Source organism: Rhineura floridana, chromosome 19, assembly GCF_030035675.1.
Source record: "Rhineura floridana isolate rRhiFlo1 chromosome 19, rRhiFlo1.hap2, whole genome shotgun sequence".
Classification (NCBI taxonomy): domain Eukaryota; kingdom Metazoa; phylum Chordata; class Lepidosauria; order Squamata; family Rhineuridae; genus Rhineura; species Rhineura floridana.
The window spans coordinates 451,269-464,868 of record NC_084498.1 but is presented as its reverse complement, the minus strand read 5'-3'; the positions used below and the strand labels follow the sequence as shown (position 1 = coordinate 464,868).

At 50.6% G+C, this 13,600-nt stretch overlaps 1 protein-coding gene across 5 annotated transcripts in view; it reads right to left on the bottom strand.

Moving 5' to 3' along the window:
• The window catches only part of TTC28 (tetratricopeptide repeat domain 28), a 165,338-nt gene that overhangs the window by 45,016 nt on the left and 106,722 nt on the right, over window positions 1–13,600 (bottom strand). For all 5 annotated transcript variants that reach the window (XM_061603475.1, XM_061603477.1, XM_061603476.1 and 2 more), the window contains one exon: window positions 1,048–1,195. In XM_061603475.1, the coding sequence (XP_061459459.1) occupies window positions 1,048–1,195 (148 nt within the window). The remainder of the gene's footprint in view (window positions 1–1,047; window positions 1,196–13,600) is intronic.

The window sequence follows — 13,600 nt, the reverse complement described above, 5'->3', positions numbered from 1 at the left end:
TGTGCTAGAGCGGAGAGAGGTAAAAATAAGCACAACGATCCTGACTGCTGGTAGCCATGAGTGAGAGCGTCACAGGTGGTGCCAGGGGAAGGACGTCACAGTGCTTGCCAAATGCACCTGCTGCACTGGATAGGAAGACGGTCCAGCAGTAACAAGCCAAGGTGAGTGGCAGGCCCAGTCTTGGACACAGCAAGTGAGCGGAACAAGAGCCCGCCATCCAGGGCAGTGGCACACAGGATTTGCCCAGCAGTTCTCAAGGCAGAGAGACGGGAAGGAGTCTCCATTCCAGAGTATGACAGGGTGATGAAGGGTGCCGGGGGGAATTAAAGGAGAGCAGCCAGGACTAAAAAATGGCAAAAAGTTCAGGGGGGAGGTGCTGCAGAAACACACCTGTAGGTGCCTTCGAGCAATCTGTTTACTGAGCATTCATCCTGACTTGTTTGCAGGGAGATGATGATGATGATGATGAATAATTTATTTATACCCCGCCTTGAGGGCCTTTGGCCCTCAAGGCGGCTTACAAATTAGACCTTGTTGACTATTTAACAAGCATTCATTCTGATTTGTTTGTGGGGAGGTTAGATAAAGTTGCACCAAAGCAAATGTTTATCCCACATTTTCCAGTGCATTTTTCTCATCACTTTCCTTATCACAAAAAGCCCAGTCTTTGGGGGAAAGGGGCTTGTTGCACAAGACCTTCCCAGCAACTATAATTGCATGACCTGATTGGTTGGTATCTGACTCAAAACGCCCCCCTCAAAAATGGCAACAGTCTGAAAGCACCCTGTGCCCCCACACAGAAGAGAGCAACTCAGAGTGAAGAAAGATGGGTCTATGTTGAGCTTCCGTCATCTGTAAAGAACTGGCCAGCTAGCAACTGCAATGGGGAGGGGAGAAACTGGGCTCTTGCCTGCACTTGTCACCACTGCTCTCTCAGGTTCTGATGGTGCAAGGAGGAACCAAACCGGAGGAACCAACCAACTAGTCCACCTGGCTGCTTGGCCCTGCGGGACCTTTGGCACAATGTCCTCCGGGCAACCCACTCACCTCGCATTGGAGACTTCATGGCGGCTTCCACCATCCCCACCAGGAGCTGCAGACTCTTGGGGTCTTGAGCCAAGCCAGAGGCAAAGGCCGCCAGGGCATCGGCATGGCGCCCAAGGTACTGGAGGGCAACGCCCTGTCGGAAGTAGGCCTGCAACGACACATGGAAACAGTTGTCAGGCCACCCAGATCCTGAATGCAGGCAGCCCAGAGACCAGCGGAGGGCAGGAGACAAGTGGAAACCTCAGGGCCTTCGAGGGGGTGTCTCTCACAGGGGTCATTCAGATAGGATTCTTCTGTGTGTACAACTGGCACGCTAACTTCCACACATTCTTATTTACTGTTATAATATTCATGGCTATTCTGCCATTTGCTCCCCTGCCCCTTCTTTGCAGCTTGACAGAAATTTACCCGGGCTGTCTTTTGTTTGTTCCTCCCTGTGGTCACTCCTTCCCGTTCCTCTGCTATCTTTTCCTATCCTGGGCGGGCACACAGTAAAAACTTTTTTCCAGGAAGTGGCTAGCACAGTCCAAACACATTTGGCTCCACAACCATTAACACAGTCAAGCATTCCCCAACCCACCCAAAAAACCCTCAGAAACAATGATGATGATGATTATGAACTGCTTTCAACTTGATCCTGACTTATGGCGACCCTATGAATAGGGTTTTCATGGTAAGTGCTATTCAGAGGGGGTTTACCATTGCCTCCCTCTGAGGCTGAGAGGCAGTGACTGGCCCAAGGTCACCCAGTGAGCTCCATGGCTGTGTGGGGATTCGAACCCTGGTCTCCCAACACTCTAACCATTATGCCACACTGGCTCCCACAGAAACAATGAAATATTGAAATTACAATAAAGGGAACTTGTGCAAGACTGCATTATTTTTTTTTAAAAAAGAAGTTCAATGCAAGCACTGCAATTACAGTCTCTGAGGTAATTCCCCAGTTCCTCTGAACTGAGTTGTTGGAATTCTGGTGTGCCTTGAGCATCCAGCCATCCCTATCTCCACCGGAATGAAATAACGAGGTTATAGTTAGGTAAGAAGCAAACAGAAATGCGAGTGTGGCATTAGAGGCCCTTCCCTCCCCCCCCCGCCTCCCTGAAACATCACCACACATGCGACAAATCAGCCCCACACAAAAATTCACCAAGCTTCCACCCCAAATGGTGACCATGAATGGGTTAATTTTACTTAACAGATTTTCCACAGGAAGGGGAGATCTGGGTTCACATTTTGATGTCAATGATGTCATGTAGATGCCGCAAAAAACTTGTTTGCAAGAGCAACAGCAATTCCCCAATAAACTCCTGCCTGGGCGTGCGCTCGAGTGAGAGAGAAGCTCCTGCAAGATTCCCCAGTAGCCTGTGAGGGCTTCATTTCTAAAAAGAGAGGCGCTGGTGCTCAGGAGTGCCTGAGGGCCATGCCTGCCGACTGGGAAGCTTCTACTCCATCAGCAGTCCAGAAAGGCGTTCAGACACTCTACACTACGTTTCAGACTCTGGGGCAGAGTCCCAACACTGAAAACAAGTTCTGGACCTTCTTGAGCTCCGACTCCAATTAATCCCAGGGTGCTTCTAGACTCATTTGGCCCCTGCAGCCTTCCAAATCATGCAAGCAACCAGCATGCCCTGCTGCCTCTTTCCAGCCCCACAACTAATATATCACTGATAATTATTTTATATCAATATATGAATATTGCATAGTTATTTTATTAAATAGTTTATGAATTTGTCAAAATAATTAGGAAGACCGTGTTAGCCCAGGAATAGCAGGGCATGAATAGACAGCAGCTTTACAGGATCAGACCCTGGGCAAGACCAGCTACAGTCAGTGAGGCAGGAAACACACATCTGCTTGGGGTCCAAAGACACACAGCTGGACCTGAGACACCAGGCTGAGATTAGGGATGGACTGACCAGCCGGTTCCACTCAGTCACAGTTCTATTGTGTCCTGTTTGTTTTCGCATTTACATTGTACACATTTGCACACACTTTTTACATGAGATACACACTTTTAAAATGTAAAATATGCATCCCTCAATGCATTTTAGTGCATTCATCTGTAAAATATGCATCTTGTAGCATCTTGTACATAAAATGTGTATATTTTATGAATACTTTTTGCGGCACTTCCCTACTACTTTTGAGATCTGGATGTGAGACACAGAGGGCTGACACACACTTGCACACACGCACATGCCTTTGTTACCCAAGTGGAACAGATCCGCAATTAATATCCAAAATGGCTATTCATTAGGGCATTCAGGCTTGCTCAGGAGCCAGTCCACAGAGGCAAAGATGAAGAAAAATCAGAAATGACACAGGACATTTATAGGCATGAATATTTAATCTCTTTTCCATTAGCAAGCGTTGATTGTGGAACCATTTTTAATGAATTGGATGGAAGCAGAATTCATTTCATTAACCTTTAGCATAAATGTGTTATTATTGAACCAAACAGGGCACTGTACTACAAATCCAGTTTATGAGCAATTAGATTACACCTGTGAGGCTTTGACTTGCAGGGAACACACGGGATGAAACAGGCAGGCAGCACCAACAGCCTGGCTTCACCAGGGGACATTCGGCCATTTCCATGAGACTCCCAAGCCTGTGCAGGTTGTGTGCTGCCCTGGAGAGGAGAGGAGGGGAAGAATAGCCTGGTTGCTGAGGGACCTGGAGGAAGCTTCCTCAAGAGCAGAGGTCCCCCGATCTTCCTCCCTTCGTGGTACTCAAAAGCTCCAGGACCCTGTGTGGTTGAGCTCAGGCCCCAAGAGAAGGGCTGAAGTTCCTGAGAGGCTTGGCTGCAGGCCAGTGGCCTGCTCAGCGTGCTGCAGCACTTAGGGTCAACACAGAGAATGGTAGAGATGGTGGGAACCAAAAGACACCCCAGTACCCCACAGCATAGTGCAGCAGCAGCAGCAGCAGCCGAAAAAGGCACTTGCAGAGCAGGGAACTCTGACAAAACTCAGCCACCGGCCACAGTGAAACGCAGTCCCCAGCCACCAGCCAAGGTCATAGACCAGTAGTGGGTGGCAGATGAGGACCCTTCCAGATGCATCCAAGACTCTAAACGGGAGCCAATCCCACCCCAAACGGAGGTATCCCAAAAGATAATCTCCCAGGAACAAATGCACATCCAGCCCATACCTGGCGCTGGCGAGGGCAGGGGGCAGGAGGTGGGGATGACTCCAGAGTCACAACTGAGGCAAAGTGCACCAGTCATGCTGCCTCGTCTCCAGCACCGGCCAGTGGAGGAAGGGTGGGGGGAGGCCATACCTTGCCAAGACTCCACCACCTCTCTTCCTCCTCCAAGACAGCCTTTCCTTTCTGGAAGGGCCAAAGTAGCTCAGTGGCAGAGCCCCGCTCTGCACGCAGAAGGGCCGGGTTCAATCCCCAATGGCAGCATCCTTAGGCAGGGCTGGGAGACACCCCTGCCAGCCAGTGTGGACAATACTGAGCTAGACAGACCAGTGGTCTGACTCAGTACAGAGCAGCTCCCACATTCCTAAGCTCTCTCAAAAGCCACTTTATTCCAACATGGAAGCGCACAAACCCACGTTTCCAGCAGGATTCTTTGACCGTTGGACACTTCATAAAGCTCCTCCCCTCCCACCCAGTCCATAACATGAAACTCAAGTGAGAGGAAGGGCAGTTATTCTTCCATCGTGGCCAATGCCATTTATCTGCAAAAAGGACAAGGGGAAAAAAGGTTACAGGGGGCTAGGGATGGAGGGGAACATCTGCTAAATTGGACTTAGTACCGGATTTTGACTGAATCCCACAGACCACTGTCTTTTCAGAGCAGAACTGATTTCTTGCAGCAGGCCGCAGCTGTAATTGGCACGCCTTTCCCCCCCAAATATTTTCCTCATTTTACATAATTATCTTCGTAATTACAATGGCTATTATCCATTAACTTCCATGGATTTACATAAGCATTTATATTAAAATTTACATATTTTTTTCGCCACCAAAAAACCACAAAACAGCAGATCGAATTGGCAAGTGCCAAAACAAGCAGAAACAAAAAAAGATGGATCGGGATTGAATGACGGACTATTGGAATACAAGCAGATCAGAACTAGGCAGCGAACCCCATCCCTACTGTGGACAGGGTGGGGAGAGGAAGGCATTGGAAAGAAATCTCAGAGCCACTGGCACAACGGCTGTGCCCCAAACCAGCACAAGTTCCTACACTTCTGCTTAAAGTAAGATGGGGGCAAACGATGACCCGGCTTCCTGCCAACAGTAGAAGACTTATAAGCACTCCTGAGGGAAATGCAGACTTTCCAGGAAAGGTTAGGAAGGCCCTCCTGAGACCGTAGGCACAGGGATCGTTTCCAGGGCACTGAAGAGCCGGTAGCTCTAAGGGACACTTTGTACTGGGGCAGCGCTCCACAGGATGAGGACATCAGCAGCAAAGATCCCTCAGCAAGAAAGAGTGTTCCTGTGGGAAGGCCCAAGTGCCTGTCCTCAGCTTCTGGAAGCAGACTGAAGGACAACAGGAACTCTGCACGGTGACTTATCTGCAGAAAACCTCTCTGTTGGAGACACGCAAGGCCCAAGAGCGCTCTCCAAACAGTCTGTTCTGTTTGGCCACCTTGGCGCTTAACCGCTCCCTCTCCATGGCAGCCCAGGTCTGACTGGGAGAAAAAGCCTTCAGAGCAGCAAATCCTGGCGATTGAGCAGAGAGTCCCAATTAGCAGCTACAGTTGGCAGTGAGAATGAAGAGCGGATCCTTGACAGCTGCCCATACGAGGCAAAGCCAAGCCATCTGGGGAGACAAGACAGGAGGGGGAGGGTGCCAGGCAAGGGGCTGTTGGGAAAAGCCTGTGAACTGCAACAAGAGTCCTCACTAGAAGTTCCTCCTGGGGGCCAACACTACTTCTTCTGAGAGCGACGGAAACATGCGCTGCTGTGTGAAAAATCTTCCAACATTCAGCTTCATTGATGCTCACAAGTTACAGTGTTATGAGAGAGGGAGGGAGAAAAACTTCTCTGTCCACTTTCTCCATACTGTGCATAATTGCAATCACTTCTATCCTGTTGCCTCTGACATGGCTTTTCTCTAAAATAAAAAGCCCCAAATGCTGCAACCTCCATCCCCTTGATGGTTTTAGTTGCCCTTTCCTGAATCTTTTCCAGCTCCACAATATCCTTTTTGAGGTGAGGCGACCAGAACGCTCATCCAAGTGCAGAATCTGCTTTCGAGATCAGTTCCCCCACAAGAAGTGGCATCTGCTATAGCTGAACAAGGTGCCTCCGTTCTTGTACAGGAGCCTTTCCCCAGGCACCTCCCTCTTTCCACTACCTGCCTGCTCTGTTGTTCCCAAGGAACAGAGAGAGAGAGAGAGAGAGAGAGAGAGAGAGGAGGAGGAAGAGGAGGAAACCTTTTCCCTTCCCCCTGAAGGCCTGCTTGCTTCCTCCTGCCAGCCATGGGCTAAGTCCACCTTCGCCAGCCCTTAAACCAGCCGCCTTGGCTGAGAGGCTTCCTTGCTTTGAGCAGAGAAGCAGCAGCAGCTTAACTGGCTGCAGGAAGGTGACCTGATTACAGGGTTAATCCAGATGTAAGCTGGGTAAAATTGGATTGGGAAGTGATTGGAAACCAGAGGCTTATATCGCTCTAGGTGGTCCCTGTGGGATAGTTCAGCACTGGAAGGTTATGCAGCTTATTCAGAGTCCAAGTCATCTTATTAGCATTCACCCTGTAATTTTGTCACAAAAATGGCACTCACAGAGGGTAACTCATTTGCATAACAAATTGCTGGCTAATTTGTAAGCAGGCAATAGAGATGGCAACCGCATTAGCACTGCCCCACAGAGACAGCCTCACACCAACGAGGGATTTTTTAGAGCCTGGAAAGGAAGAAACAACAAGTGCCAGTCCCTGGACTCCTGGGTGGAAAACCCAAAACTCAGAGAATCGGCTTCCAGCAGAGCAGGCACCGTGCAGTCCAGCCTACCCTCTTGCACAGAGCCTGTTCACCATTTCATGCTCCAAAGCACTGTGCGGACTAACGTGCACAAGCCAGTGCCCACCACATGCACAAGCCCAACACTGTCTCGAGAGAAGGGGACCTGCCACAGACTCTGGGTCGCTCACTGTGCTCAGCCTTCCTCCTCCCATTTCAACAAGGCCAAAGCCACATGTAACACGATTACTCCTTGCCAGACATCTGCAGCAGCTAAAGGCCCCGGGTGCCACTGCTCGGGTGCAGAAGGGCTGAGGCTATCACAGGCCTCTGCTTTCCTGGGGCCAGCAGCTCCTCCTCCTTCCTCTTTCAGCTTCCAGATTCCCTATCTTATTTGCAGGGGGGGGGGTCTGCCCTGGCAAGACACCTGGGCTAACCTTTACATCCCCGGGACATCCTCTGCTTTGCCTTGGGGGCCCTTAAGACGTCTTCTGGGTAGGACCCTGGAAAGGAAAGGGCAAGCTTGCCTGTGGGAGCCTCGCCTGACCTTTGCCAGGAACTGCCCTGCTCTGGGCCTGAGGCTGACCAACGCCAGGAAGCGCATCACACGCCCTTCCCTCGCCCCTCAAGGCCCAGCCACCCACTTCCATGCAGCAGTGCCATCGCATCCCCAAAGAGCCTTGGGTCAGACGGAGGTCACTCACCGTGGTTCCCCTGGGATGTCAAGGCTGTGCAAAGTACAACCTCGGTCCAGTGTGGGCGTGGGAGCTTTACACCTGACAGGGAGGGCCAACGCCAAGGACAAGAGCAACACACCTCCCTCAGGCACTGACAGGTTCAAAACACACCAGCACCCAGCTCTGAACATCACAGTCCCACCCATTTCCCTTGACTGGGCCAGAGCACTTGCCCTTCCGAGTATTATTCTTATTCATTCAATTTACCTCCCGCTCTTCCTCCCAAAGGGAACCCTTCCTAGAGAGCTTAAACTCCCGTTAGAGCTTAGTCTCAACCAGACACATCTCACCAAGAGGGCCGAGATCAGCGTCCCTCAGCCACCCCGGTTGCCATGCAAGCTCACCTGCTTTTGGCCTTGTGTGGGAGGAGAGCAGCTTAGTGACTCTGGAAGGAAGCACCCCAGCCCATTCCTCATCCCAAATTCCTATGAGGGCAAGGACTGGGTCAAGGTCTGCACAGCACCTTCACTTGCCAGTGGTAGATTAACATTAAACAGTGGCAGGCACAGTGACCTGTTGGCTCCTGTCCACTCCCAACCTGCGGTCAAAGATGTCCCCCCCAGGCTCAGCAACCCATTGCCTCAAAGACATTCCAGAGGGTTCTCATCCTAGGGCCATTGGAAGTCTATCACTGCTGCCACCACCATCGCCAACACACCTACCTTGGCACCAGGCCTAGATGGGATCACCAGTCAGTTCCTTATCTCAGAGTGAAAAACTTCAGCACCTTCATCATAGCAGACTGAAAAATGTGGAGGCCGAGTACAGAAATCCTGCTCAACACAGTCTGCAAGATGACCCTCTCAGAAGGTCTGGCTAAAAGCCTCTGTGTGCTTATTATTCCATCTGAAAAGAGCTACCCTGTCTGCCTTTTAAAAATAAGCCAGTAGCCTAACTTCTGAAAACAAATGCTTTGAGTTTCCAGTGAAGGAAAAGCAAAGAAAGCAAGTCTGGTTTTGTCACAAAAAGCATTACATCTTTTTCTCTAATTAACCTCTTTCTTCCTGGTCGCCTCATTGCCAGGAGTGCTTAAGGATTTCTTCTAGTCCTAAGAATAGTTGCAGCTTACAATATTTCATTCACATCAGTGGATTGCTTCCCAGCCTGCTGAGCACCAGTTGGCCAAGAACCTACAGTGGAAGCCACCCAAGAAAGCCCCTTGGCTTCACAGACCTTATAGCAAATGCCGTGGGAACTAGAAGGTGTCCTGCACACATAAACAAATCTAGCAGTTTAAGGGTGTGGACAGCTGGCTTCTGCCTACCCAGCCTGGCTTCCACATGCCTGAGCATGCTGCTTATCCCCTGTCCCACGTATATTCCTTTAACCATGGCAGCCACAAAAAGCTATCTGAGCAGCAGAGAGGTCTGGCCACACTGACCTGGAACCACCTGGCTCAGAGGAGGGAGCGTGTGTAACAAGTAACAAGAGGGAAGTCTCACTAAGCAGCTATACTAACGCCACTCGTCCAGATTGTGACAAGTTTGAAAGCAACTGGAAATGCAGAATGAACCAACAGGTATTTAGAGAAGCCAGCAAGGGAAAGAAGGAGAGAAGGGCATCCTTCCTCATTAAGAACGTAAGAAGTGCCTGCTGGATCAGCCAAGGACTCATCTAGTCCACCCACCATCCTGTTCTAACAGTGGCCAACCAGATGTCCCAATGGGAGACCTGCAAGCAGGACCTCAGCGCCACAGCGCTCTCCCCAACTGGGATTCCCAGCGATTCAGGTATTCAGAAGCATACTGCCTCCAACACAGGAGCCAGAACATCGCCGTCATGGCTAGCATGCCACTGGTAGCCTTATCCTCCATGAACGTGTCTAATCCTCTTTTAAAGCCATCTATGTTGGTGGCCATCACTGGCATGAGCAAATTCCATAATTTAAGTAGGTGCTGTGTAAAGAAGCACTTCCTTTTGTCTATCCTAAATTTTCCAACATTCATCTCTGTTAGATGGCCCCAAGTTCTACTGTTACGAGAGAGGGAGAAAAAATTCTCCCTGTCCACTTTCTCCACACTGTGCATAAATGTATACACTTCTGTCATGTCACCTCTGACTCACCCTTTCTCTAAACCAAAAAGGCTTCCTCAAAGGGGAGTCACTCCATCCCCTTGATCATTTTGGCTGCCCTTTTTGCAACCTTTTCCAGCTCTACTCTCCTTTTTGAGGTGAGATGCCCAGAACTGTAACCAGTATTCCAAAGGCACCATAGATTTGGATAATGGCTATATATAGGCAGTTTTATTTTCCATCCCTTTCCTAATGATCCCTAGTATGGCATTTGCCTTTTCCACAGCTGCCGCATGCTGGGCTGACATTTTCATCGAGCTGCCCACGACGACCCCAAGGTCTTGTTACTGGTCAGTCACTTTCAGACCCCATGAGCATATATGCGAAACCAGAGTTTTGTGCCCCGATGTGTATCACTTCACACTTGCTTGCATTGGCTTGCATTTGCCACTTGTGCCCACTCTCTGCTTACTGTCTCTTAACCAGTTACTGACCCCTAAGTGGATTCATAAGCATTCCCTGTCAGAGGAGGAGGAGAAGACAGCAAGAGAGGGTGCAGGAGGGGGCTCTAGGGGTCTGTCCAGGACTCAGCACCAGTCAATATAGTTATCAATGAAGAAACAGCTCAGTGCATTTGCACCAAATATAAAGCAGCTCCAAGCTTCAGTGAAGACAATTAAGGGTGGGCAGTGGGGCAAGGCAGTGAGGGCCAATCCAGGCAGCCATTCCAAAGGGACAAGGGGTGGTCTGCAGTGTCTCTCCTCCTGGAACTTAGTGAAGGGGGTCTGGAATTGTTCCTCATTGTGCCCAAATGCAGCCACCTTTCACTAGAGGAAGCTGCTCAAGCCGCTTTTGGAAGATGCCAATAATCCTGAGATTTAGGCATGTGGCAAGACAATCATACAAGCCCTCTGACACACACACCCCGACGAAAACAGACAAAGCTCCTGCTCAATCTGCTTCTTTCCATCCAACAACAGCTGCACAACATTAACCTCAGCAAGGAGCCCAGGACGAGAAGAAGTGAGATGGCCTTCCCGGGAGAGGGAGGCAAGGGCCACAGATAGCCCAGCAGGCATCAGCAGGGAAGGCTGGCAAAGAGTTGTGGGATGCCCACTCTCAAAGATGCCGCAAACGGTCCCCGGCACCAGGGATCCCTCCCTCCAGAGGCTGAAAGGCACAGGCACAAACGTGGAGGGGGGCCTCCCCCTGCCCCAGAGGCTTTTCCAACCACGTGCACCGGTGGAATCTTTATTGACTCCCAAGCCTGAACACAAAGGGAAGGCACGCCCTCGCCACATGCTGCTTTCACTCGGCCCCTCTCCTTTATCAGAAATCTCTGAAGCACCAAATAATGTGGTAGTTGCTATGGCAACTGCTTGCTTTTATTGGACTGTTCCAAGGAGGTCAAAAAACATCAGCTTGGCTGATCCTGTGCAGATCTCCTCCTAGCAGAACATCTGCTCTGCTTTAGCTACCTGCCCACGTCACCACTAGGGCCACGCCAGCACATCAGCCTGCAAGAGTCTTTGCCCAAGCCCACTCAACCCCCTTGAGCCAGTCCTACCATGGAGACTCTCTCTTGGCTCAGAGTCCCCAGCCAAGCCCAACGGCCGTGCCCCTTCAGCTCCCATGTGTGTGCTTGGCCCCTTGAGCTGTCAACCATGGCAGAGGGTCAGCTGGGGGCTCCTTCAGGACTTCCAAGGCTTACAGCCCAGTGGACCCTGACAAAACCGACAACAGGTCAGCCATTGACACCTCCAGGAAGGCAGCAGAGCTCATGAGGTCTCACCAGCAGCTCTCATGTGACCAATGTTCTGTCCAGTGAGACACCCTGGAAAACTCAGGCCGAGGGTCCCTTGGGCAGCCCCCACCTGGACAAGGGTCTGCCTCACCCAAGCACTGCTCCCTAGCACACGCTTTCTCCTGTTTCAGGCACCTTAAAGTGGTTGCTCATCGGCATGAACATCGGGTGCTACCCTATGGCAACAGGATCCCTGTTCTAGGGGCCCAGGCTGACCACCTGATGTCCCCACGCAGTTACATTGGCCAGGCACCAAAACACGCTCCTGCGAGTCCTCCTCCTCCATTGCCCTTGCGCTGTCCTGAGGGACTTGGCTGCCAATAACTCAAGACGGCCATTATGTATAGCTAACAGAGACTAAATGATGCACTTTGTAAAGGGAAGCTGCAAAAAAACAGGAGGCGGAAAACCCTCCTGGCCAAAGGCGCCAGAGTGCCAGACAGATGATGGAGAGCCAAATAACAGCAGCCCAAAATGTCAGACGTAAAAAACAACAACAATGTTGTGAACGCTCAAATAAAAGTCATCTATCCCCATGCAAATGACAGGTCAGCAGTTGCGTGTTGATAAAGGCAGGATTTTGATCAGGGTCTAACCCAGCCGCCTGCCCACCACTGCCAAGAAGCAGCCAGGCACAGCACTGTGGTCTGCCCACAAGTACAGCAATGTCCTGTGGAAGGCGGGGGGGCAGCTGGCAAAGGGCTCAGCTGGCAGCAGCAGCTGCTGAAGTTCTGCATATGACTTCGTCTATTAGACAAGGCAGCTGAGCCTAGAAACTGGCAACCCAAATGAAGGGAGCTTGCCTCACAGGCGTGCAGAGGGCACCTACAAGAGGCATCCCTGAGGAAGGATGGGTGCCCGGAACAGCAGCTGGCCCACCAGCAAGAAGGGAGCGTTTAAGGGGCCCACAGCACAGCATGAGACAGAGGAGGGCACCCAATGCCCCAGAGACAGCGCCAACTCCAACCCACTTCAGGCACCCCCAGGGCAGGGAAGCGCCACGGAAGGCAGAGTGAAAAACGTGGCTGCGGCCAGTCTGCAGCTCAGTCATATGTCATGAACGGATAAATAAGATGTAGGCAGATTAACAACGGGAAGCAGTGGGTGGCGAAGGATATCCCTCCCACATCCATGGAGGGTGATCTGCGGCGGCTTGGGAGCAAGGAGGAGCCACCGTGGCTCAGGCTGTAGTGTGAGGGGGGCAGATCCAACCCCAACTCCCTACCATTTTGGCAGCAGTGGGAAAGAGGAAAGCAAAATAAAGTAGGCATGGAAAGAGGAGGGCTGAGGCAACAAGAGAAGTGGGGGCAAGGGGGCCACGGAGGGGCAAGGGGGCCAGGGCAAGGAGTTTGTGCAGGACCCAGTGGCACCCCCGAATCTGACCCTGGGGTTTAATGATCACAACAACAAGAGAGGCAGGTGGTTCTGGTGAGGGGGCAGAGCCGTGGCCAGAGGTGAAAGGACCAAGGTGGAGCAACAGAAGGCCAGAGAGGAGATGGTTATCAAAGGATGTCGAGGGAGCAAACCAGAGTTTCTGTCAAGGGAGACAAGAGGGAGAGTCGTATTTCTGCAATGTGGCCCAAGGAGAAGATACGTGTCTTGGTGATGGATTGAATACGAGAAGCAAAGCACCGTGAAGGACCGTGAAAAGAATGCAGCAATTACTAGAAGCCAACATAGATTTGGCAGGAACAAATCCTGCCAAACTAATCTTATCTCAATTTTTGATCAGGTAACCCCCCAGGTAGACTGCGGGGATGCAACATATCTTGACTTCAGCAAAGCTTTTGAGAAAGTGCCCCATGATATTCTGATTAGCAAGCTAACTAAATGCGGGCTGGATGGAACAACTATCAGGTGGGTCCACAGTCGGCTACAGATTCGTACTCAAAGAGGGCTTATCTTTTTTATTATTATTATTAATTTTTATTCAAATTTTCAAAAACAAAAAAACAACACAAAACAAAAACAATTATACAAAAAAAATAAAATGTTGACTTCCGATTTGTCGCAGATCAACCATAGGTCTACAATATATAACAATCCTGTCTCTAAAATTATATTACAAAATCACTTTCCTCCAG